The following is a 23,112-nucleotide window of genomic DNA, read 5'->3' on the forward strand; positions in this document are numbered from 1 at the left end:
TTTCTCTTATTCTCTGTGTGTTCACTGGAGTAGCACTTTTAATTTCCATCAAGAACTTCTCCTTTGCAGTCACAACTTAGCTAACTGTTGTGCAAGAGGATGCAAGAGGCCTAGCTTTGAGCTGTCTTGGCTTTCAACATGCCTCCCTCACTAAGCTTGATCATTTCTAGCTTTTAACTTAAAGAAAGAGACGTGTGACTCTTCCCTTCACTTGAAGACTTAAGAGGCCACTGCAGGGTTATGGATTGGCCTAATTCCAATATTGTTGTGTCTCAGGGACTAGGGAGGCCTGAGGAGAGGGAGAGAGATGGGGAATGGCTGGTGGGCAGAGCAGTCAGAACATGCATGTTTCTCAATAACATTTGCCATCTTGTGTGGGCATGGTTTGTAGCAACCCCGAAACAAGGGCATTAGTAACACCAAAGATCACATTGATCACAGATCACCATAGCAAATGTAATCATGATGAAAAAGTCTGAAACGTCGTGAGAGTTACCAAAATATACCACAGACACAGATAGTGAGCAAATGCTTTTGGAAAAACGGTGCCAATAGACTTGCTTGGCACAGTGTTGCCACAAAACTTCAATTTGTAAAAAACACAGTATCTGCAAAGTGCAATAAAATGAGGTATGCCTGTCAACTGAATATTTGATTAAAAAAATGAGTATGTGTATGTATAATATACTTTGTATATAATAACACTAACAATATTATAATTTATAATATATGCAAATATATAGAGTATATATAAAATTATATATTATTTAATATATCAAATTAAATGGCATAATGATATAATGTCTGCAGTTTGCTTCAAAATAATCTGGACCAGCAGAGGGGAAATGGTTTGAAGCTGGTTGATGTATTCATTTAAATTTATTATATCATATTTCTATATAAAAAGGCTTAAGATATTTATAATAAAAGATGACAAATAGAACTACCCTATGATCCAGTAATCCCCTACTGGGCATATACCCAAAGAAAACCATAATCCCAAAAGAAACTTGTACCATAATGTTTATTGCAGCACTATTTACAATAGCCAGGACATGGAAGCAAGCTAAATGCCCATCAACAAATGAATGGATAAAGAAGATGTGGCATATATACACAATGGAATATTACTCAGCTATAAAAAGGGATGAGATGGAGCTATATGTAATGAGGTGGATAGAACTACAATCTGTCATACATAGTGAAGTAAGTCAGAAAGAGAAGGACAAATATTGTATGCTATCTCACATATACGGAATCTAAAAATGGTACTGATGAACTCAGTGACAAGAACAAGGACGCAGATACAGAGAATGGACTGGAGAACTCGAGGTATGGGAGGGAGCGGGGGGGGGGGGGGGGTGAAGGGAAACTGAGACGAAGCGAGAGAGTAGCACAGACATATATATACTACCAACTGTAAAATAGTCAGTGGGAAGTTGTATAACAAAGGGAGTCCAACTCGAGGATGGAAGATGCCTTAGAGGACTGGGGCGGGCAGGGTGGGGGGGACTCGAGGGGGGGGCAGTCAAGGAAGGGAGGGAATACGGGGATATGTGTATAAAAAGAGATGATTGAACTTGGTGTACCCCCAAAAAAATTTTTAAAAAAATTAAAAAAAAAAGATGATTACATCAAGCACTGCTTGTCACAGTGAAAAATATGTTATATTTCTGCAGGACACAGCCAGTTGTGTTTATGAGATATTTCTACTGTCATGGAATGACAGTGAAATTAACAGCTCTGCTTTAGTCCTATGAGTGAGTGTTTTGGAACTTTGTGTTAAAAACACTCTATTTGATGTTTTCATGCATACATTCATTAAATATTTAGTAAGAGCCTGCTCTGTGCCAGGAACAGTGCTAGGCTTGGTTTAAAGATGAAAAGAGCAGAGTGCCCGCACTGAAGGAAGTTCAGGCTAATGGGCTGGTGGAGACAGTTGTTACATCACATAGAAAAGGCTGGGGTAGATGTAAGCTCAGGATAAATCGTCAGACACAGGCTGGGGGATTCACAAGCCCTCCAGAAGTCACTTGCTGCTAAGATCTTTCATTTAGCAATTAGACTTTTTGTATAGTATAAATGGTATGGTCTTTTTCCTCACTTAATTTAGATTAGATATTGTTACTCTGCCCTTAATTTCAGACTTTTATGATATGCTTAATGTGATTTTTTTAAATAGTCTGACTGGTTGGTCAGGATCTGACCCTTACATTCCAATCTTACATGTTTACTCCACTTCAAATAGTGTTTTTTCCTCAGAGAAGTATGATCATCATATTTCAAACATCACAACCTTCATTGGTTCCCTTGCAAGCTGAATTTTCAACTGTGATTGCTAGAATTTGTCTTTATCATAGCATGAACTTTATAAAATAGAAGTCAAGGTAAAATTAATATGAGGAAATATGACTTTTTTTATTCTGGTGCTCAAAACCAATGGCTTCAATTGGTAATTCAACAACAAAAAAAGTCTTATTGAAGCATTTTTCAAAAGACTGTAAGATCAATGATAGCTATTGCTTATATCCTGTGAAAATGAGTTGCAGATCTGGTGATGCTTTCTAGAAATTGCTTTAACAAAATTTTTATTTGGTATTGCTGTTATAAAAGAACACTTAGCATTCCTCCCTCTATAAAATGCAATATTAATCAAATGGCTTCAATATCATGCTTAATTATCCTCTTTCACTTTCCGAGGATCTGGTTTGCAACAAAGCACAGCAGAAATAAAAGAGAAGGAAAAAATAGCTCCAGAGCAGTTAAGAGCATAGAATTAGAGCTGGTGCTAAGAAATATGACTCAACCTGTAGGATTACAGAAAATCTCCTTGTAACAGTAGTTCCATGGCTCTACCCATAGAACTATATTTTCTTCTCTTTGCAACCTTAGAAATTTACTGAAGAAACCCTCATTTTAAGTGGTTAACCAGCAATAGAACCAGAAAATACAGTTATTTTCTCAGAAGGTAGATTTTACGTTGAGTGTAGAGGATGCAGTTTATAAAATTTTAAATAATTAAAACATAGATATGTCTCTGGACCCTACTAGATAGAAAAGGGAGTATTCAGAAAAATTAAGACTTGCATCCTGGGTTGTCTGATTCCAGGTTCAAAGTCTCTGCCACAGTCCTGCCCATTTTCCCTGTCCAGGTGCTGGGCAAGGCTCTGGGAGGTAGGAAGATAAGAACAAGATCAATCTGGACCTGGAAGAGCTATTTAATTGGAAAGAGAGATAAATTGCAAATTGACTACCAAAGGGAAGGGCAACATCAGAGAACAGATCACATGGTATGGGAGCAGTTTTAAATGAGAAGATCTGGGGACACTGACTCTGCTTGTTCTGCAGTTGTGGCAGTCAAGGGGGTCTGTGAATCTTCACAGGAGAGAAACAGGGTCTCGAAGAAGGAAGACGAGTTTTTCTGTCCCGAGGGTGAGAGAGGGGATGATTCTAGACAGAGAAATAACAGCATCTTCAAATACATAGCACCATGAAATTGGTGGGCTGTGACAAGACCCTGAGATTCTAACCATAGTGAACTGGTGAACAAGAAAAGAGGCTTGTAGAAGAAAGTGAGGGAAGAGTGCAATATGAGAAGTTTAGTTTGTAGCTGGTTGAATTTTAAGTGTGTGTGGGTATTCCAGGTGGAGATGTCCAACCAACAGTTGACTATATCATGTTGATGTGGATCATTCAAAGAGGTGGTAAGCAGAGGTACAATTTGGAGTGATTGGTGAGTGATGATGGTTCAGCCAGTAGAGATGGCTGAGATCACCCAGGGGGACATTTAATTCGAGAGGAGTAGATAGTGGAGGATGGCACCCTGAATCACCAACACTAACCAGCAGTCCTGTGGTGGTTACAACACATGCTGTCATTTATCTAGGCCATGGGTTAAATATGCTGTTATGAGTTGGTCCAATACCCATGCCATCATTCATGAAAGTTCTATGTAAACATGCAGGGTGAGATCAAGCAACTTACAAAAAATTGGAGCCACAAACTGTAGGCTGGTTGTGTGTACTTCTTTTTACTTATCCTAAATATACCATTTTACCCTGTGGCTCCAGTATATTAGAACTTGGGAACCAGGTGCTAGCATAACCAGACCACAGGCTTTATATTTTTATTGCATTCGAGATTATCTTCAGCCAAAGTCAGTATTTCAGCCCTACTTTGTTCATTTGTGACTCAAGTAAGGTGACATTCAATTTTGCCATTAAAACAGACAAACTCTGTGTGGCTGTCATGTACTGGCAATGGTACTAAGTGTTCTTTCTTTCCCTCTGCCACTATGATTGTCACCAGAGGAGGACTGTAGGATGGTGACTTTTTAAATCAAGTAGGACTTTTCAGGAAACAATATTGGTGTTAAGTGAGCAATTGCTTGTGGTGCCGGGGATCTTGGTGTGATGAGGCTCTCAGAAACACCTTTCTAAGGCCTCTGTGTGATATTGTTATTCTACAGTTCTTTGTCTAGTTTTTATTAAAAATACTTGTGAAGTGATTTGATATTTTTATGTTTTGTTTCAAGTCCATTTGAAAGAGGTAAACACTAAACTCTGCTCTCTGGTTTGTTTAACATTTGTGACTGTTATTAGAGACAGAAATATAATTACTCTTTGGCACTGAAGGGGTTCAGAATGAGCCTCTCTGAAATATGCCACTTTGGCTTATGGATTAGTTTCAGCTGAAGTCAATTAAGGCCCAAAAGACTCAGGAAGAGTTGTTGTTTTACCGCTTCCTTAACTGCCTAAAAGAATTTAGACAGAGGAGCTGGTCCAGGAAGAGAGCTGTCACCAGAAATAACTACAGAGAGTGTGGGCTACCCGTGGAAAGCCTGGGGAAACCCAGCAGGGCCTGTCTATCTGTTCGGAGTCCTCTCTGTCCCAGTGTCCCTGCACGGCATGGCAAACATTTGTGTACCAGACATGTGCTCTTCCTGTCTTCTGTGATCACCTTCCTTCCCTTTGAAGCCCCAGACCCCAACCACCTTCTTTGTTCAGTATATGGCACCTCAGCCTCAACTGCCTGACTCTCAGGGATGCTCTCACTGCCTGTTGGAATCCCATATGTATGTAATTAAATTTGCTTTTCTTTCGTTAACCTGTCTTTTGTCAGTTTAATTAACAGACCAGCCAAAAGAACCTAAATGGGTAGAAGAAAATTTTTTCTCCCCAACAGCACGTACTGACTGTATACAGTGTCCTTGGTTTTATTCAGCAGGCACAAAAGAAGGAGCTGCTACATTCTGGAAACTCTGCATCTTCTCGAATCTCCTTAGTTATAGCAGTAGTAATGCTACAGAACCAATAAAGCCTCTGAAGAAGGAACTTCTCTTCATAACTTAGTCTTAGTGTGGGGAGAGGGGAGACGTTCTTTCATTAAGCACTAGGTTGTTCCAGCAGTTCAGAGTAAGTCGAGGACGGTGGTGCTCGGCTGGAAACTCGGGAGGCCCAGGACTGGCTGAGCAGAGAGCGGGATGCCTGGAGAAGAGGAAGAGGACGTGATCCTAGACTTTATACCTACCCTTGGATATTGTGAGTATCCCTGACCCCTTCAGAGCACACCAGTACAACTTCCAGTTGCAGCCTGAGGAGCTGGCTGGCCTCCGGAGCCCGTTTCAGCTGCCTACTTGGCAAGCAGGAAGTGTTGGAGAATTATTCCATCCCCGGGAGCTGCCTGCAACCCGTGATTGGCAGGAGGTGGTGTATAGATACCCCGGCTCCCTCACCTGGCTTGGACAGCTGACGTATGCTTTACCCCAGCTTTCCCAGCAGGATTAAGCTCAGGTGCCCGCAGTGGTAGCTGGTCTGACAATACACTCTTTATCAGCCACCTTCCCTTCCTTGTCTCACTTTTCCACTTTTCCTTCACCTGTTTACTTCCACTCCCCCAATAAACGCTTGCACTGGAAACTTTGTATCAGGATTTACTTCTTTGAAAAGTAAGAACTAAAATATGTCATCTTGTCTTTCAGAGAGAAAGTTTCAGGCCCCTGGCACAAATGCCCTCACACCTGCAAGGTGAACGTGGTGAGCAGGAAATCAACGTGCAGGAATGAGGTACTCCGGATTAGTGTGCTGTCCGGAGCATCAAGCAGGGGACTGCGATGACAGATCTGGGAAGGACCCTGCCTACCTTGGGTTTCTTTCTCTGTGCGTGTTGCTGCGTAGCCCTCCTCTGCCCATACATTCTTTCTCAACACTGGGATTTTTTTTTTTAAGTGTTTAAGTCCTTTGTATTTTTATGTATTTATTTTTAAATTTTTGGCTGCGCTGGGTCTTCGTTTCTGCTCACGGGCTTTCTCTAGTTGAGACAAGCAGGGGCTACTCTTTGTTGCAGTGCACAGACTTCTCATTGCAGTGGTTTCTCTTGTTGTGAAGGCACGCGGGCTTCAGTAGTTGCAGCAGCAGTATGTGAGCTCAGTAGTTGTGGCTCGCAGGGTCTAGAGCGCAGGTTCAGTAGTTGTGGCGCATGGGCTTAGTTGCTCCCTGGCATATGGGATCTTCCTGGATCAGGGATCGACCTCGTGTCCCCTGCATTGGTAGGCGGATTCTTAACCACTGCACCACCAGGGAAGTGCCTCAACACTGGGATTAATTCAACTAACCAGGGTTCTGTTTTCCAAATCACCATTGCATTTGAGACTTGCCTCCCTGAGATGCTGCCAAGTCATCCTGATGGAGCATCCTGTCCACCCAAGCTCTTGAGTTACATGTTCACAGGCAGTCTCTTGGTTTATTTCCTGTAGCTAAATATCTACTGTTTCATCTGCCTGGCATCCCTGTCCCTTCTCCTTGGATCAGCCACATAATCCCCTAACCCAACCACATGATTCTGTGAGACCCACCAGGTCCATCAGCAGAATTGAAGGACATCTGCTCGTCACCTTCTCCTCCCAGATACAGTTGTTTAACGAGGGAATGTGAGGTGATAAACTGGAGACAAGAGTGGACCTCTTTGAACTTCTGATAATGGAGAAAGGTAGCCTAAAAGCTCTGGGAGGGGCTGAGGTCCAAGGAGGATTTTTGGTGTTTTTTTGTGTTTGACTTCAAACACACTGAGAACTTACTTCCTCCCTCCAATCTCCCTCTCCCTCGCCTTGTTGGCACTTGGATCCACGTCTCCCCTCTGCTCCTGGATCACTTAAACAGCCTTCAAAACTCTTGCCTCAAGCCCCAACCTCTATTCTCTAGTTGCTAGACTGGTCTTTTTAAACTGCAAATCTGATCTTCTCAGTCTCTAGTTGCAGCCCTTCTGTGAATTCCTGTTGCTCTCTGGAAATTATTCAGATCTTGATGAGACCCTTCTTGTTTGGGCCCCTGTCTACCTCTCCAGCCCTCTCTCTCCACTCAACTCTTCGGACAAAAAAAAATGTCATCTGCCATTTCAGCAAACAAAGACTGTTACCAGCCATAAATCCATCAGCCACTGCAGCCGACCCGACAGTGTGCCCTGAGGAGAATTCAGGATGGGGGAAAAGAAGATATTGGCCCTAGATTGTTAAGATGCATGTCAAAGGAGTAATTTCAGTGAGCCCAGACTCTTGCACCTTTCCATACATAGAAAAGCACTAACCTCATTAACTTAAGATGTCTGTTTTTTTGATTAGCAGTAATCTTTTGAGGTTCAACTACTTGTTTGTTTATTTTTATTTTAACAAATACTCCTTTATATCCTGGCTCCTCCCTTACCTCTATGGAAGAGTTCCTCAGAGCTACCTGAGAGGCTGACTCCCAGGCTATAGTCTTCAGTAAGGTCCCTGAACAAAACATAACTGGAAACTTCTAGGCTGTATGTTTTTCTTTAGTTGACACACTCTAGCTCTTTCCACTCCTGCAGTTGTTGAATGAGTCATACTCACATTCATCTCCGTGGCTTTGCACGTGCCATGATTCCCTCCTTATGGAATTCTCCATCTTCTTCCCTCTGCCTCCTCCTCTGTGACCTAATGTCTTTAGCTGGTCCCTTAGGACTGAGCTGAAGTGTCACTTTCTCTGGGAAAACGTCCCCAATTCCCTCTCACCTAGATAAGTGCACCTTGTACTTTACTATGGTGACACTTATCAAGCCATTTTCTAATTGCTTATTGACCTGTGTCCCTGGAGCTCAAGGAGGTACAGAAGTTGATGTCTAATTTTCCTGGAAAATTTCCAGAGTGAGAGGTGGCTAGGCTTCCCCTCATGACCCAATGAGAAAAGAGGACTTTGGTGGGAGTGGTTTGTTCTCCAGGGTTTGGGTGCGACAAAGGTGCAGGATTTCTCCTGAACCAAGTGGACAACTTAGAAGGTAGCTGGGCTTGAGTCATTTGATGGAGTCTTAGCCTAAGGGCACTGCTCAGCAGGGTGTGATGACAAGAAAGAGTCTATATGGGGTTTGCCAATAGAACGGGTGAGGGGGCAGTTACAAGTAGTCCACCGATTACTGAATATAGCACCCCAGAGCCATGTGGTGGGAGGTCCCTACACGGGGTCTCTGAAAACCTCACGTACAGGAAAAGGAAAGCTTTCCACCAAGGCTATAAAAGTTAAATAACTAGCTCAGGATTTTGCAGCTAGGACGTGACAAAACTGGAATTTAACTCTAATTCCATGGGATTGGGTGGGGTGGATGGTGGGGGGTGGGCAGGGGTAACTGGGAGAGACTTCACAGAGGATAATGAAAGAACAGGTGAGCAAGATATCAAGATTTCCTGGAGAAGTATGTGGGGAACAGAAAACAACATGGGTAACATCCCTTACAGATGATACAGCTTCAAAAACTCCCATGGCAGAAAACTCAGTTACCCAAGAAGTGGGCACAGAGCTATTCATTGCCTTTGATTCTTGAATCACGGCAGGAGAACTGCTTTGAAATGTTTCCGTGAAAACAAAGCCTCCCCCCCGCACACACACACACATTATGTCAGTGAAGGGGAGGAAATAAAACCTGGCCAATCTCCCAGGACGTCTGAAGCCTGATCGCTGAAGGCGCTTGGAGAAAGCCTACAATCGATTGCATTGTTCACCTTGTGCCAGAACTGGCAGGGCCCAGTGACACATCTCAACCTGAAACCTGCCAAGGCTGACGCTCAGACGGCACCAGAGTAACGCCGCGCAGAACACGGGGTTGCCTGGAGGGGCGGCCCCAGTCCCTGCCGCGCCCCCCGCAACCCCAACCGTCCCCGGGCGCCTTCCTCCCGCTCCCTTTCCAAGGGCGAGGCTTAAGCAGAAAGCACGCGGATGACTGTCCTTAGGGAAAGAGCCCTGACGCCCGGCTGGAGTTTTATTTCTAGAGCGAGGGCGGGCAGGGGCCGGGGGTGGGGAGGCTCGCCGAGCTGGAGCGCGTCACCGTCGCCGGGAGAGACGCCGCGCCGCTGGATAGGCAGAGGTACTCGCTCGCCCGCAGCCGGGGGGCGCAGCAGAGACACAAAAGTGCGGCCGGCGGCCCGGAGCGCGCGGGGAGCGGGCGGGAGGCCGGCGGGGAGCGGGCGCCCGCCGGGCGCTGCCAGGCCGGGGGTCCCTGTGCGCACAGCCCCGCGCGCTCCTCTCCCCGCGCCTGAGCGCACGTGCGCGGCCTGGTGGGACGTCCCGCCCGCCCAGCCGCGGGCGCTGAGGCTCCTGCCAAGATGATCGCTCGCTGGGTGCTGCTCTGTCTCCTCCCCGTGGTGCGAGCCGCGGATGAGCAGAGCCTGGAGGCGGCCCTGGCGGGGCCCAACTCCTCACACTTCTCCTGGAACAACTATAGCTTCTCCGACTGGCAGAACTTCGTGGGCCAGAGGCGCTACGGAGCCGAGTCCCAGAACCCCACGGGGAAAGCCCTGCTCATCGTGGCTTATTCCTTCATCATCATCTTCTCGCTCTTTGGCAACGTCCTGGTCTGTCATGTCATCTTCAAGAACCAGCGGATGCACTCGGCCACCAGCCTCTTCATCGTCAACCTGGCCGTCGCCGACATCATGATCACTCTCCTCAACACCCCCTTCACTTTGGTGAGGCCGAGGGCTGGGCCGGCGCTCCGCTCTCTCCTCTCTCTGTGGTCCCCTCTCTCTCGCTGTCTCTTATTTCTGTCTCTGTTTCTCTGGGTCCCTCTCCCTCTCTCCACTCGGTTTCTCTCCTCATTTCCCTGCCGGTCCCCCTCTTCTGCCTGTCTTCCTGTCTTCATCTTTTTTAGTCTCTCTCTTGCTCTCTCATCTCTCCTCTCTCAACACTCTCCTCTGTTGTTCTGTCTCTTAGTGTGCCTGTCTCTGTCAATTCTGTGTTTGTCTTTCTGCCTGTCTGTCTCTCTGGAGTCTGTCTCTCTTCTCTGTCTCTGTCTCTCTGTGTCTTCATCTTTTCTCCTGTCTGCAACTCTGTCTCTCTCTGCCTCTGTTTGCTGTTCTCTCTCTCTCCTCCCCTTTCTCCTTGACTTCTCTTGTCTGTCTCTCTGCTCTCTCTGTCTCTCTCTCTCTCCATCTCTCATCTTCTAAGGCAGAGCTTCTGCAGCTCATGACACTGGGGTTGATGATTCGAGTGTCTGAAGCCAGCTGTGAATGAATGACCATTTCCTGTTTAATGTCACTGAGCAGGAGCCTGCTTGATGATGGAGCAGTAAATCAAAGCCCCTTGTAATTCCCACATAGATTGTTAGGTCACCCCCCACCCCAGAGTACAGCCCATTAAATGCCCCCCCCCCCCCATGGGATGCTGCTTTGCGCCAAGCTGAAATATAAAACAGTTGCTAGTTGTTAACGGAACCCTGAGTGCATTTTCCTAAACCACTTATTTAAATTGCATTTCCCTTCTGTGGTTTGCAAGTGAGACTGTGTATGAAGTCTGTGTTGTGGAAGAGACAAAGGTGAGGAGGGCTTGGGTGCCAGAGCTGGGGCAGCCTGGGGGCATTTGCACAAGGATGGTGGGTAAGCCCCCTTCTCCCTCCCCCAATCTGCACCGATCCCTGACTGCTGGGCGTTAGTGGTGTCACTTTTCTTCCTCTGTGACTTGGGCCCGGGGGGGGCTATGACCATGCAGTCATCATGACAGTTACATCTTGTATTTCTGCAACATGAGTTGCATTTTTCCAATTTCTGGAATAACCTTATTGATACTTGAGTTATTACCAAGCAGCATCTGTTCATATATCTTTCTATCTCTTTCTCTGTCTCTTTCTTACACACACACACACACACACACACACGCACAGACTCAACCAGAAATAACAGACAAGCAAAAAGAAGAGGGCGAACTCCTACAAGCCTACCCACCTGTGCGAATATCCTTCCGACCCTTATATTTAAAACTACATTCTCTCTCTTGCCCTCACTTATGAGACCATTACTCACATTTTGCAGGTAAGGAAACTAAGGCACAGAGAGGTTCAACACCTCTTCCAAGGCCACTGGGCTGGGAATTGGCAGAGCCAGGATGAGAATTACTTACACTGCCTCAAGTCCAGCCAGAGGTCTGTCCACTTAGCCACTCAACCAGGACCTGGGGGCGGGGCACTCTTGGGCCACTACTCCAAACCACAGACTTCTCCTGCTCTCCTTCCTGCTTACATTTAACAGATTTCTGTCCACTCAGGATTCCCTGGGCACTAGCCAAGGACAAAGGGGCTTCCAGATACCACCCCCCGCACACACACTCCCCCCTACTGCCTTAAAGCACAGGACAGTGCATCTCTGGCTCCTCTTGGCTCCCCCTTGTCTTCTGACTTGACAATGTGCAGTGCTGGGGTTGGGCTGGGCCACCCAGGATGGGAACTGGGAGGCCCCAGGGCATGGCCCTTTGCTGCTGCCCAGAGCAGGATGCATGGCTAGATCTGCAGCAGACACAGCAAAAGTGGGGAGGGAGGCAGGCTGTAGCTGAGAGCTGACAGCCCTACCTGGAGGATCTCCTGTAAGAGAGGGGATGTCAAGATCCCGAGAACCCAGGACCCCAATCCCCTGGTTGATCCAAATCAGCTTGGCCTTCAACCTGACCCATGCAACCACCCCGATCCAAATTCCTATCAGAGCTTCCAAGGCTCTGGCAACCAGGGAGAGTGAAAAGGTTGAGGGGAGGGTCTTCTAAGCCCTCAGCCAGGCTTCTTGAAGGGGTAAGACCTCCTGCCCTTGGGCTGGTTGGTGACAATATCTTTCCTCCCTGATCTCCCTTTCTGTCCACTTTATACACTACATCAGCATGCAGTCCAGCTCTGGTTGTTGAGAGAAGCGCAAACAATTACTCACAATTCCCATGGCAGAGATGTAGACAGAGTGGTGGAGCCCGGAAGAGGCAATTGTTTATTTTGACCTGCTGGAGTCCCACGAGAGGGTCAAAGGAGACTTTTCAAAGAACGTGACATTTCGCAGGGGCCAGGATGAGTAGGAATTTCCCAGGTCGAGTTGAATGTTCAGTGCAGACAGAGGGACCTGGGAGAACAAAGGCAAGCGTGTCCACGTTTACAGTGTGTTAAGGGCTTGTTGAGTGGCTCAGTGGAGCTGGGAGGCAAGAAGCACAGCGGAGGAGCTGGCAGGACAGGGGAGAAGCAGAGGTGGCCAGAAAGAAGGGCTGGGGCCGGGTTGTGAATGTGCCCGGATGCTCATAAGGCATCCGGCTCTGTCTTGAAGGCCAAGATGATTCTAAGCAGCAAGGTGACAGTACTCTGAGTTTTGGTTAAGGAAACGCTCTCAGCAGTGTGAAGGCTGAATTACAGGGGAACAAACTAGAGGACAAAGAAAGCTGTCTGGAGGCTTTCATGGTCCAGGTGAGAGAAGAGGGGGGACTCCGCTCGGTCCATGGCCTTGAGACGGAAGAAAAGGGAATGCATTTGAAAACCCTTTGAGGTAACACTAGCTGCCTTTGGTGATTCATTGATTGTGGGAGGTGAGAAGCAGGAGCGGCTGAGGATTTCCTGCTGTATCATGTTACAGGGCTGCTCAAACCCTCACCGAGCTCCTCCCTGCCTGTTCCAAAGAGAGCAGTGTCCATGGTCTGCTGTCCCAGGTTCATGGTCAGACTAGACTTGTCCCTCATGACTCTCATCCACACATTCCAGCCAAACCATTCCAACCCATGTTCCCCAAACAGGTCCTGGGACTTTTGACCTAGTGCCAAGCCTTTGTTCTTATTTCCACATGTGCAGATCCTACCTATTCTTTAAAGCTCATCTCAAATGTCTAGTATGTTATAATAATAGCAGTTAATAGTGTTAAGTACTTGCTATGTATTGGGCACTGTTATACCGGCTTTATCTGTGTTATCTGCTTTACATGTGTTTGAGTTTCATAACAATCATGTGAACAAGGGTTAGCCCCATTTTACAGATGAGGAAAGTAGAGGCTCATTGGACCTAAATGCCTTGCCCTAGGTGGCAGCTATCAGTAGCAAATACTCTGCTGTAAATCACTACACAATATTCTTCCTGTTGAGCTGACTTGCTCTCTTTCTTTCTGTCATCTCTCTTTCTCTCTGCCTCAGCCCACTCCCACCCCACCTGGTGGCCCTTTGCCTGGGCCCTAATTTCTGTCTTGCATCTGAGATACAGAGGTCCTTCTCTTCCAGATTGGAAGCTCCTTGATCAGAATCAATGCCTGATCTCTCTGGGGTGTGGGGCATTCCTCATGGAGCTCAGGCACTAAGTGAGTGAGCAAATAGCCATGGAGAATGTGGGATGAGGCCTAGGTCTGCTCCCCAGGCCCCACACACCCTGGGAGCCTGTCTTCTCTCCCCATCCAGACTCTGGCCCCTGTTTCCCACCACTGCAGGCCACTGGGTCTCCTTCCCAGATGATACATCACAAGGCCTGCTTAGCCAACATCCCAGAGCACAGCCCACATGCTATGTTGTGATTCTTCAGATGTGTTTCCTCCATGAGTCTGAAGTCATATGAGCCAAAAATGAATTTTATTATTACCATAAAATAGCTATTTATTTCTAATCATATCTTTCTAGCAATCTGCCAGATATCGTGTTCAATGCTTTCTGCCTTTCTTTTTTAAAAAAAAAAGTTGATCCTTACAATAAGATATGAGGTAGAGAATTTTAAGCCTCTTTTTTTTTAAAAAAAAAATGAGGAAATGGTGGTTCAGAGAGGTTACCTACCTTGTCCAAGGTCACACAGCTAGAAAAGATTACAGGGGGAGGGACTTGCTAGGTGGTGCAGTGGTTAAGAATCCACCTGCCAATGCAGGGTACACGGGTTCAAGCCCTGCTCCAGGAAGATCCCACATGCCACAGAGCAACCAAGCCTGTGCACCACAACTATTGAGCCCATGTGCTACAACTACTGAAACCCACGTGCCTAGAGCCTGTGCTCCACAACAAGAGAAGCCACTGCAATGAGGAGCCCGTGCACCACAATGAAGAGTAGCCCCCGCTCGCTACAACTAGAGAAAGCCTGTGCGCAGCAACAAATACCCAACACAGCCAATAAAGAAATAAAATAAATAAATAAATAAATTTATTAAAAAAAAAGAAGATTAGAGGGGGAAAAATTTAACTTCAGAGCCCATGTCCTTCCCACGCTATCCTGGCATCTAACAGGGTCCGGCCACAGCAGCAGGGTCAAGGTTTGTTGAACTGAATGATGGAGAAGGAGTCATGCTGGGGAAAAGCGTGTGTGACCCACAATCCAGCAGTGCAGAGGAAGGAGGAGGGGGAGAGGTCTCCTGTGGGATGCTCCTCGGAGATCACAGGGAGCAGGTGTCAGGGTCCAGGCCTGTCTGTCTCCTGACGTCTGTGGGCTCGTCTGCAGGTCCGCTTTGTGAATAGCACGTGGGTGTTCGGGAAGGGCATGTGCCACGTCAGCCGCTTCGCCCAGTACTGTTCCCTGCACGTCTCAGCCCTGACACTGACAGCCATCGCCGTGGACCGCCACCAGGTGAGGGCACCCACCCCCGACGCCCTGTCCTTCCCTCTCTGGCTTTGCTTCCCAGGGGCCTAAAGACAGTGCTTTAGCCTATTTTTCAGTGAACATATTTGTCTTCTTATTGACCAATATGAGCACTAAATTAGCCACATGAAGCCCTTTGTGCTAGGGCCTGCAAAACATTATTCCCTGTTTGTTGTTCCAAGTTGCTGCTGGCATTTTGTGTGTCAGAAATGAATGAGCTTGTTCTGGGGGGTAGAAAAGCAGACCTGGAAAGTCACAGACGAAAGGAGAGTAGCAAATAATTGCGGGTCAGAGGCAAGGCTCCTGGCTGGGAGGTGAGGTGGATATTCCTGGACCCAGGTTGTTGAGCAGGTAAACAGGCAGGAGGGGGACAGGCGGGTGGCAGGCACAGGTGGCAGGCCGGGTGGCGAGGCCCAGCTCACGGTCCTGCCCCAAGAGACGCACATGGGTGGATATGGTGAAGGGAGCTGAGACACACCTGAGGGTGCCCTTCCTGGAGGAGGGCGGCACCACGCAGGCGCCTCGCTCACGCAGACTCAGCAACCCGTTGTTGTACACTGGGTCTCTGCTGAGTCAAGGTGTGCAGGCTCAGAAAGGGGCATGCATAGCTTACCCAAGATCACGTGCCTGGTGATAGATGAAGGCAGGCATAGAACTGAGCCATGAATCTGGCTCCAGGCTCGCACTCAGACCTCTAGAAGATCACTAGTCTGCTCTGAGAAGACGCGAGGGCACCTACAAAGGCCAGTATCACAAGGGCCACCAGGACAAAGAGAGACAGAATTTATTCTAGGTAGCTCCAAGAGGTACAACAACCACCAAGGGATTGGAAGCTTCTAAGATACAGATTCAAAGATGCAGTTCAATATGAGGGAGAGTTTTCTAATAGAAGTGTCTGAAGGTGGACAAAGCTACCTGGGGAGGTGAGTTTTGTGTCACCAGTCATATTTAAGCAAGGCTTGGATGAGCACCTGGTAGGGATGTTTTAGAGGAGATTCATGCCTCTAACGGGGAATTGGACTTGACAAACCTTGAGATCTCTTTAACCCTAAAATGCCGTCATTTTGGCATATACATTCCAGGTGTTCTGGTGCAAAGTGTCAAAAGGTTGCATACAAATATTTCCTGCCTTTTCTTAACCTTCTCCTCTAATTCAACAAGAGGGACTTTGGATCACCTTTACTTGGACTATACCCACTGCATTTAACACAGCTAACTGAGGGTTGACCCTTGGGCCACATGTGGGTCTGAGGAACAAGGGGGCAAGTCTTGCCTACAGTGGCCACCTTGCTGTGACATCTGCCCACACATGGGATTCTGCCCCAGAACTTACAGGTTCTTCAAGCGTGCAGGGCCTCTGATTGAGGCTTCCACTCCCTTACCAACCCGAATCATGAAGGAGTGTGAGGGGCAAGGATGGCAAAGTCCAGAATTCAGATGTGCTGGGCAGCTTCTAAAGCCTAGTCCATTCTTCCCATTAAAAAAACTTAAAAAATTGGCAGAAGACTTTGAGAGGACACAGCAGAATGTCCTGGGGTGGCATCCTGAGGCAGGGGCAGCTCTTGACAACCTCTCTTCCTGACCCGACTCACCTATCCCCAAATGCCTTTTTCAAGAAATGATTCTAATCTTGCAGCCTAAGTGTCCATCAACAGATGGGTGGATAAAGAAGGTGTGGTATGTATGTTTAATGGAATACTGCTCAGCCTTAAAAAAGAATGAAATTTTGCCATTTGCAGCAACTTGGATAGATTTGGAAGGCATTATGCTAAGTGAAATAAGTCAGTGGGGAAAGACAAATACTGTATGATATTACTTATGTGGGATCTAAAAAAATACAACAAACTAGTGACTATAACAAAACAGAAGGAGACCACAGATATGGAGAACAAACTAGTGGTTACCAGTGAGGAGGGAATGGGAGAGGAGTAATAAAGGAGTAGGAGATTAAGAGGCACAAACTATTAAGTATAAAATAAGCTACAAGGATATGTTGTACAACATGGGGAATAGAGTCAGTATTTTATAACCTTTAAAAATGGTGAATCACTGTATTGTACACCTGCAATTTATATATTATACATCAAGTATACTTCAACTTAAAAACAGGAATAATGATTCTAATCTGAAAATGAGGATGCTGTTAAATTCTCAAGTCTTTATTTAAACATTTTAGGAGAATTGATTGGCATACAGTAGTGATCAATTCCAAGATGATTTTCAGCCCAAAGCCTCTAACACTGGCTTCATTTGGGACTTGGGAAAGCTGGGCCACTGCAATTTTAGAAACGGCTTTCAGAAACAATGTGGTGAACCCCCAAATAAAGGTCAGTGCAGCGTCCCATGGTAATTTGGTGAGGGTCTCCCCCACCATGTGTCGCCCTCAGACCCCTCAGAGCTCTTTGTAACCTAAAGGGTCTGGAATCATGGACAGACGAGTTGAGATCCTGAGGCAGAGGCTGACCACGGCTGCTCCTCTGCCAGCCTTGCTGTGGGCGTTATGGGAACAGACCGCCCCCTTTGCCCCTTCCCCACCCGCTCACTGCACCCTGCTTCTGCCTCGCGTGACCTGCAAGAGGCATTTGAACTGCCTGGAGTCTCTGAGTCCAGAGGACACCCTCTTTCTACCCCCAGAGCTGGGCGGTGGGGTGATGCAGCTCAGGGGCTCAGTAATGAATTAAGGGATGCTTGATTGTATAAGTAGGACCTACCTGCCTCATTGTGACAAGTGAGGTGCATTGTCTGGGTTTCTCATTTGTTTCAAACCGTCTTCAGCCAGTGATGCCCAGTTTGCTTGTCTTCCAGGTCATCATGCATCCCTTAAAACCCCGGATCTCAATCACAAAAGGTGTCATCTACATCGCAGTCATCTGGACTATGGCGACGTTCTTTTCACTCCCACATGCTATCTGCCAGAAATTATTTACCTTCAAGTACAGGTGAGAAGAACTAGTGGAGAGCAGTCTGGAGGACCTTGACAGGCGGAAATCTGAATCCCCTCTCAATCTCAGTTACCAGTACCTGCCTCACCCAGCTGGTCTCTCCGCCTCCCTCTCATCCTGTTGCTTCCAGGCCTGTGTGTATCCTCTGCATGTTGTCTGCTTTTTATCATCTTTTCTTCTCAACACTTTTAGCTCCCTCTTTATTCTCTGTCCCTGTGTCTGCAAGGTCAGTGCAATAGCGATCAGTTTCTGCCACTGGGGACAGGTACTCACCCAGACTGAGATTCAGGATCACCCAGGCCCTATTTAAAATGGTGATGTTTAAATTCTCTTGCACAACCGACAAACATGTACATCTCTAAGTGTCTCAGGCAGGATGCTCTACCCCCCTCACCCTCCACCTCCCATTTTATCATATGCTTTGTCTTGTGCTCTCACAGAATGGAAAGCACTCAGTGTCTTGAAATTTAAATACTTATGTGTGCTGCTAGTTCATTAAAGGTGATCTCCCTGTTAGACTGTGAGGTTGGGGGGAGCTGGCCCCATTTCTGATTTTGCCATCTTGGTGTCCCCAGCATCTAAATTACTGTCTCCACATCCCGAGTTCTCAATACATATTGACTGAATGAATGAATGAGCTTAGAGTGGTCCTCATCAGTTCATCCTTGCTATAGCTGAAGTTCCTTAGAAACAGATCCTGAGATAAAGGAAGGTACATGTGCCCGTGATTTGTAAGAAAGTGCTCCCAAGGGTAATGGGTAAGGGAGTGGAGAAGCAGGACAGCAAATGCGGAGAGACCAAGGGAGGGTGTGGTTTACAGGGGGGGCTCTGAAGCAGACTGGTAACAGAGTTTGCCTGCTTTGAGGCAAGGGAGCTGGGCTTTCATATTCCAGGCCTCCATAGAGAAACACCTGGCCACTTCTGGCTCTTAATGGACCTGTGGAGAGTGCATCTTCAGTGGCCTAGGGTAGTCCTAGGCCCCTAGAAGATCACGGGTGCCAGCGGTGTCTCGTGGGGTGGGCCGGAGCTGGGGGCCTGCTGCTCTAGACCAGTAAAGGGGATGTAGGCCGCACACTGCTGGTGGGCCTTATCATGTGTTGCCTCACCTGAAACATATATTTACACACACTCCTGTGACATAAGCAGGGTCCAGAAAACAAGCTCTGAAGGCCAGTTTCAACTAATTTATAAAGGCTCCATCCCTGAATTCTAGGCTATTGAATGAATCACATACCCACCCCTCCCCAGCATTCAGACTCCCCATCTGCCTTCACAGGTGCAGGGCTATTTCTTTTTTCTGCCGGCAAAAGCAAACAGAGTTTTCTTTCTTTCACTAGTGATGGCCACCTAGACATATAACAAGATTGGCAAGCTATATGGTATGATGAGAAAGTAGCAATTGCTATGTAGAGATTTTACAGTATGAAAACCCCGCTCACACCCAAGAGTCTGGACATTTTAGATAAGACCCAAGCTTAGGATTGCTGCCACAACTTCCTGCCTTGCTTTTCCCAGGGCATCTTTTAAAATGATCCCTTGTGAAAAATTAATGGTCTCCACCCCAATCACCTTATAAGTAACAGGTGCTTGCTACCTGGCTGTCTCTCTCTCCTGCTCTCCTGTGACCTGGGAGGGAGGACTGCCCCTCTTCAGGGTCATAGCGCCCTCATTCTGGGATGTAAGGAATAGTCTTGTGACTTCCATTGTGTAAGTGTGTTGAAACTGTGCCTTCTGTCAGAATGGCTTCGGGGTTTTCGCTTCCCCAAAATAGACGGAAGCTGCTGAGGGAGCTCCCTGCCACTTCATTCTGTATATTCTTAACCCACCACCTCTGGGTTTTCCAACACACATAGACGACCCTAAAAAACTTGAAGATGGTTGGCTACATTCCATAGAAAATAAATACTTTTTGTCTGAGTGGCTGAAGGTGTATGAGTTCAGGCATTGCCACTCACATTCCCAAGACCCGTCGTTTCTTTGCCCCATTCCTTAGATCCCCTCTGGAATGGGAGTAGGTAGTGCAGTGGGAAATTCCAGGATTCCCTGAATCCACCGTGCTCCCAGGATGAGTGAATCTCAGGCTAGGAACACCAGTGTTGCATTCATTTATTGAACAAATATTTATTGGGTCTCTATTCTGGGCTAGGAATAACACATAGTAAAGAGGACACAGAATGATCAAGGTGTATTTCTCTTTTTTTTGAAAGTGAAGTATAGTTGATTTACAACGTTGTATTAGTTTCAGGTGTACAGCAAAGTGATTCAGATATATATATATATATATACACACATATATATATACATGAGTGTGTGTGTGTATAAATTCTTTTTCAGATTCTTATTGGTTATCTATTTTATATATCATAGTGTATATGTTAATCCCAAACTCCCAATTAATCCCTTCCTCCCACCTTTCCCCTTTGGTAACCATAAGGTTGTTTTCTATGTCTGTGGGTCTATTTCTGTTTTGTACATAAGTTCATTTGTATCATATTTTTAGATTCCACATGTAGGCGATATCATATGATATTTGTCTTTCTGTGTCTGGCTTTCTTCACTAAGTATGATAATCTCTAGGTCCATCTGTGCTGCACATGGCATAATTTCATTTTTTATGGCTAAGTAATATTCCATTGTATATATGTACCACATCTTCTTTATCCATTCCTCTGTTAATGGACATTTAGGTGTATTTCTTACCTACATAGAACTCCCAGCCTAGTGCTCTCATCACATGTGCTATAAGAGACAGATGTACCAGGAGCGCAGTGGAGGGAGAGGCCAGTGGTTCTTGGGATGGGGCTTTTCCATGCTAATTGCACACCCTCCTTTTCTCTCCCTCTGTCTCTCTCCCCTGCCCCCAGTGAGGACACTGTCCGCTCCCTGTGCCTGCCAGACTTCCCTGAGCCAGCCGACCTCTTCTGGAAGTACCTGGACTTGGCCACGTTCATGCTGCTTTACATTCTCCCCCTCCTCATCATCTCCGTGGCCTACGCCCGTGTGGCCAAGAAGCTGTGGCTGTGCAACACCATCGGCGACGTGACGACGGAGCAGTACCTGGCCCTGCGGCGCAAGAAAAAGAAGACCATCAAGATGCTGATGCTGGTGGTGGTCCTCTTTGCCCTCTGCTGGTTCCCCCTCAACTGCTACGTCCTCCTCCTGTCCAGTAAGGTCATCCGCACCAACAATGCCCTCTACTTCGCCTTCCACTGGTTCGCCATGAGCAGCACCTGCTACAACCCCTTCATCTACTGCTGGCTCAATGAGAACTTCAGGGTCGAGCTGAAGGCGTTACTGCGCATGTGCCGAAGGCCGCCCAAGCCTCAGGAGGAGCGGCCGCCCTCCCCGGTCCCCTCCTTCAGGGTGGCTTGGACAGAGAAAAGCAGCGGCCACAGGGCTCCCCTGGCCAACAACCTCTTGTCCTCCCAACTCCAGTCTGGGAAGACAGACCTGTCTTCCGTGGAGCCTATTGTGGCAATGACTTAGAGGAGGCGGGCAGGAAGAGGCGGGGGTGGGGAGCTCTGGCTCCAGATGAGGCTGGGAAAGGGCCTGCGGACAGAGCCTGCCCTCACACACCTTCACACGCTGGAAACGAGTTCCTGAAGACGCCTGAGGATGCTTGAGTTCCTAGGCAACTCTGCCCTAGCCTCTTAGACCCATTTGATGTGAAATCGAAAAGACAACTCCCAGCTCGACACATGTTTGTGAATTCCCGTCTGAGACAGGCGGGTTCCCTGAGCCAGAGGACCCAGGACCACTTCAGCCCACGTGGCGGCTGAGTCTGTCAACTGCCTCCAGCTGTCAGGCAGCTTTCCAACCCTATCCACCACTGAGCGCCCATGAAGGACCCCCGAGAGGCGGACTTGGGGTGTGGCTGACCCAGCTGCATGGCTGTGCTTGAGAAAGGCCCATTGGCCAGCGAAAGGTCAGTGAGCCAGGGCCGGCGTGAAGGTTTGTACGCCTGGCTTTCTGAAGTCACTGGAGCAGGATGAATCCCAGTTCTGTGGTAGCCCAACCCGTGACAAGAAAAGACCAGTTGGGTTCTTTAAAATAAAGAGGAATTACTGAGCTTCCTTAAAACAAAGAAAAACAATTATTGAAACTTTGGAACATTCAGAAAAGCACAAAGAAGAAAATTAAAAGCACCCCCTTCTCCCACTAATTTGTGATAAGTTCTGTCAAACTGCTGTGGATTTCGTTGCAACTTTTTTCCCTGTATGTGTGTGTGTGTGTGTGTGTGTGTGTGTGTGATTTTCATTTCATGCTGAATTACACTTTTCCATTTAGAGATAAGCAAGAAACATGGGCCTGCCTGCGAACTCCAGAACTCTTCTCCCAGGAATACTGTCTACCAGAACATTGGAAGATGAGGTGGGAGAGGAGCCCAAGGGGAAGACTGTCCCAGAGCGGACAGACTGCCTTCATCCTGCAGTCAGTGGTGGGAAAGGCCTGGCTGAAGGACCCCTCCTTGGATGGTGGCCATTGTGATGAACTAGGGAATAAAACTCAGAGTTTCCTCCTCTCCTACAATCACACAGAAAAAGAGGTGGTGAAATACTGCCCTGCTTTTGCAGGAGATGAGGGAGCAGGCTTTCCAACATGCTGGAGGTACTCGTGCTTAGACACCTCATCCTTCCAAGCTGTCTAGACAGGCCATTTCTCCTCTGTGTCATCTGAGTAATAAGGCTCCTTCACGCCTATTCCCACAAGACAACTCACTCTGGTGGCTCACGTGTCACTTATCAAAACCTGAGGCATCGTGATGGTCCTTAATGTCTCAGCTTGCCAGAGAAATCTCATTCCAGAGACAATGAGTGTTTTCATCACCTTTTATCTGGCTCTGAGTGACTCACTGTGTCACCCAGCAGAGAGATGCCTTGGGCAGAAGAGAGCTTCATTCACCAGCCCTAAACAATTGGCGCTCTCACGCTGGTTTGGGGCTTCTTTCTAGCACCAAAAAGGTCCTGAAAGCAAAGCATGGCCATGGAGCTGAGAGGAAAACTGAGGCTCAGGGAGAAGGGGTTTGTCTAAGGTTCACTTAGGTCTCTTGGTTGTTAACTGAACCTGAACTTGGTCATATCCTCCGCTTCCCTATAAGGAACCGTGGGGGTTCGTTATATGATTCTCTCTACTTACGAGGATGTTTGAAAATTTTCAAGATGTAAAGTTTAAGAACATCTGCAGTGGGTAGCAAAGTGACTTTCATGGGACAGAGGGAGCCCTTTAAGCCCACAGGGATCCCCAGGTGGTTTTTTTTCAGGCCGAATGGCTTCCAGGCCTGTGCCTCTTGTCTGTTAATGCTGCCATGGAATTTCTTTGAACCAGAAAGAGCAGA

At 47.2% G+C, this 23,112-nt stretch overlaps 1 protein-coding gene across 1 annotated transcript; it reads left to right on the top strand.

The window, feature by feature from the left end:
* Positions 1-9,082: 9,082 nt before the first annotated feature.
* GPR83 (G protein-coupled receptor 83) lies at positions 9,083-22,204 on the top strand. The gene is made up of 4 exons (XM_057695598.1): positions 9,083-9,973; positions 14,698-14,823; positions 17,641-17,774; positions 20,642-22,204. The coding sequence occupies exons 1-4, from the start codon at positions 9,611-9,613 to the stop codon at positions 21,261-21,263; spliced, it is 1,245 nt and encodes a 414-aa protein (XP_057551581.1). The 5' UTR covers positions 9,083-9,610; the 3' UTR covers positions 21,264-22,204.
* Positions 22,205-23,112: the final 908 nt, after the last annotated feature.

This window comes from Hippopotamus amphibius, chromosome 9, assembly GCF_030028045.1.
Source record: "Hippopotamus amphibius kiboko isolate mHipAmp2 chromosome 9, mHipAmp2.hap2, whole genome shotgun sequence".
Classification (NCBI taxonomy): Eukaryota; Metazoa; Chordata; class Mammalia; order Artiodactyla; family Hippopotamidae; genus Hippopotamus; species Hippopotamus amphibius.

Coding starts and splice junctions, on each gene's coding strand:
- GPR83 (XM_057695598.1), top strand. CDS start 9,611: ATGATCGCTCGCTGGGTGCTGCTCTGTCTCCTCCCCGTGGTGCGAGCC. Junction 9,974..14,697: donor TCAACACCCCCTTCACTTTG/GTGAGGCCGAGG, acceptor GCTCGTCTGCAG/GTCCGCTTTGTGAATAGCAC. Junction 14,824..17,640: donor TCGCCGTGGACCGCCACCAG/GTGAGGGCACCC, acceptor CTTGTCTTCCAG/GTCATCATGCATCCCTTAAA.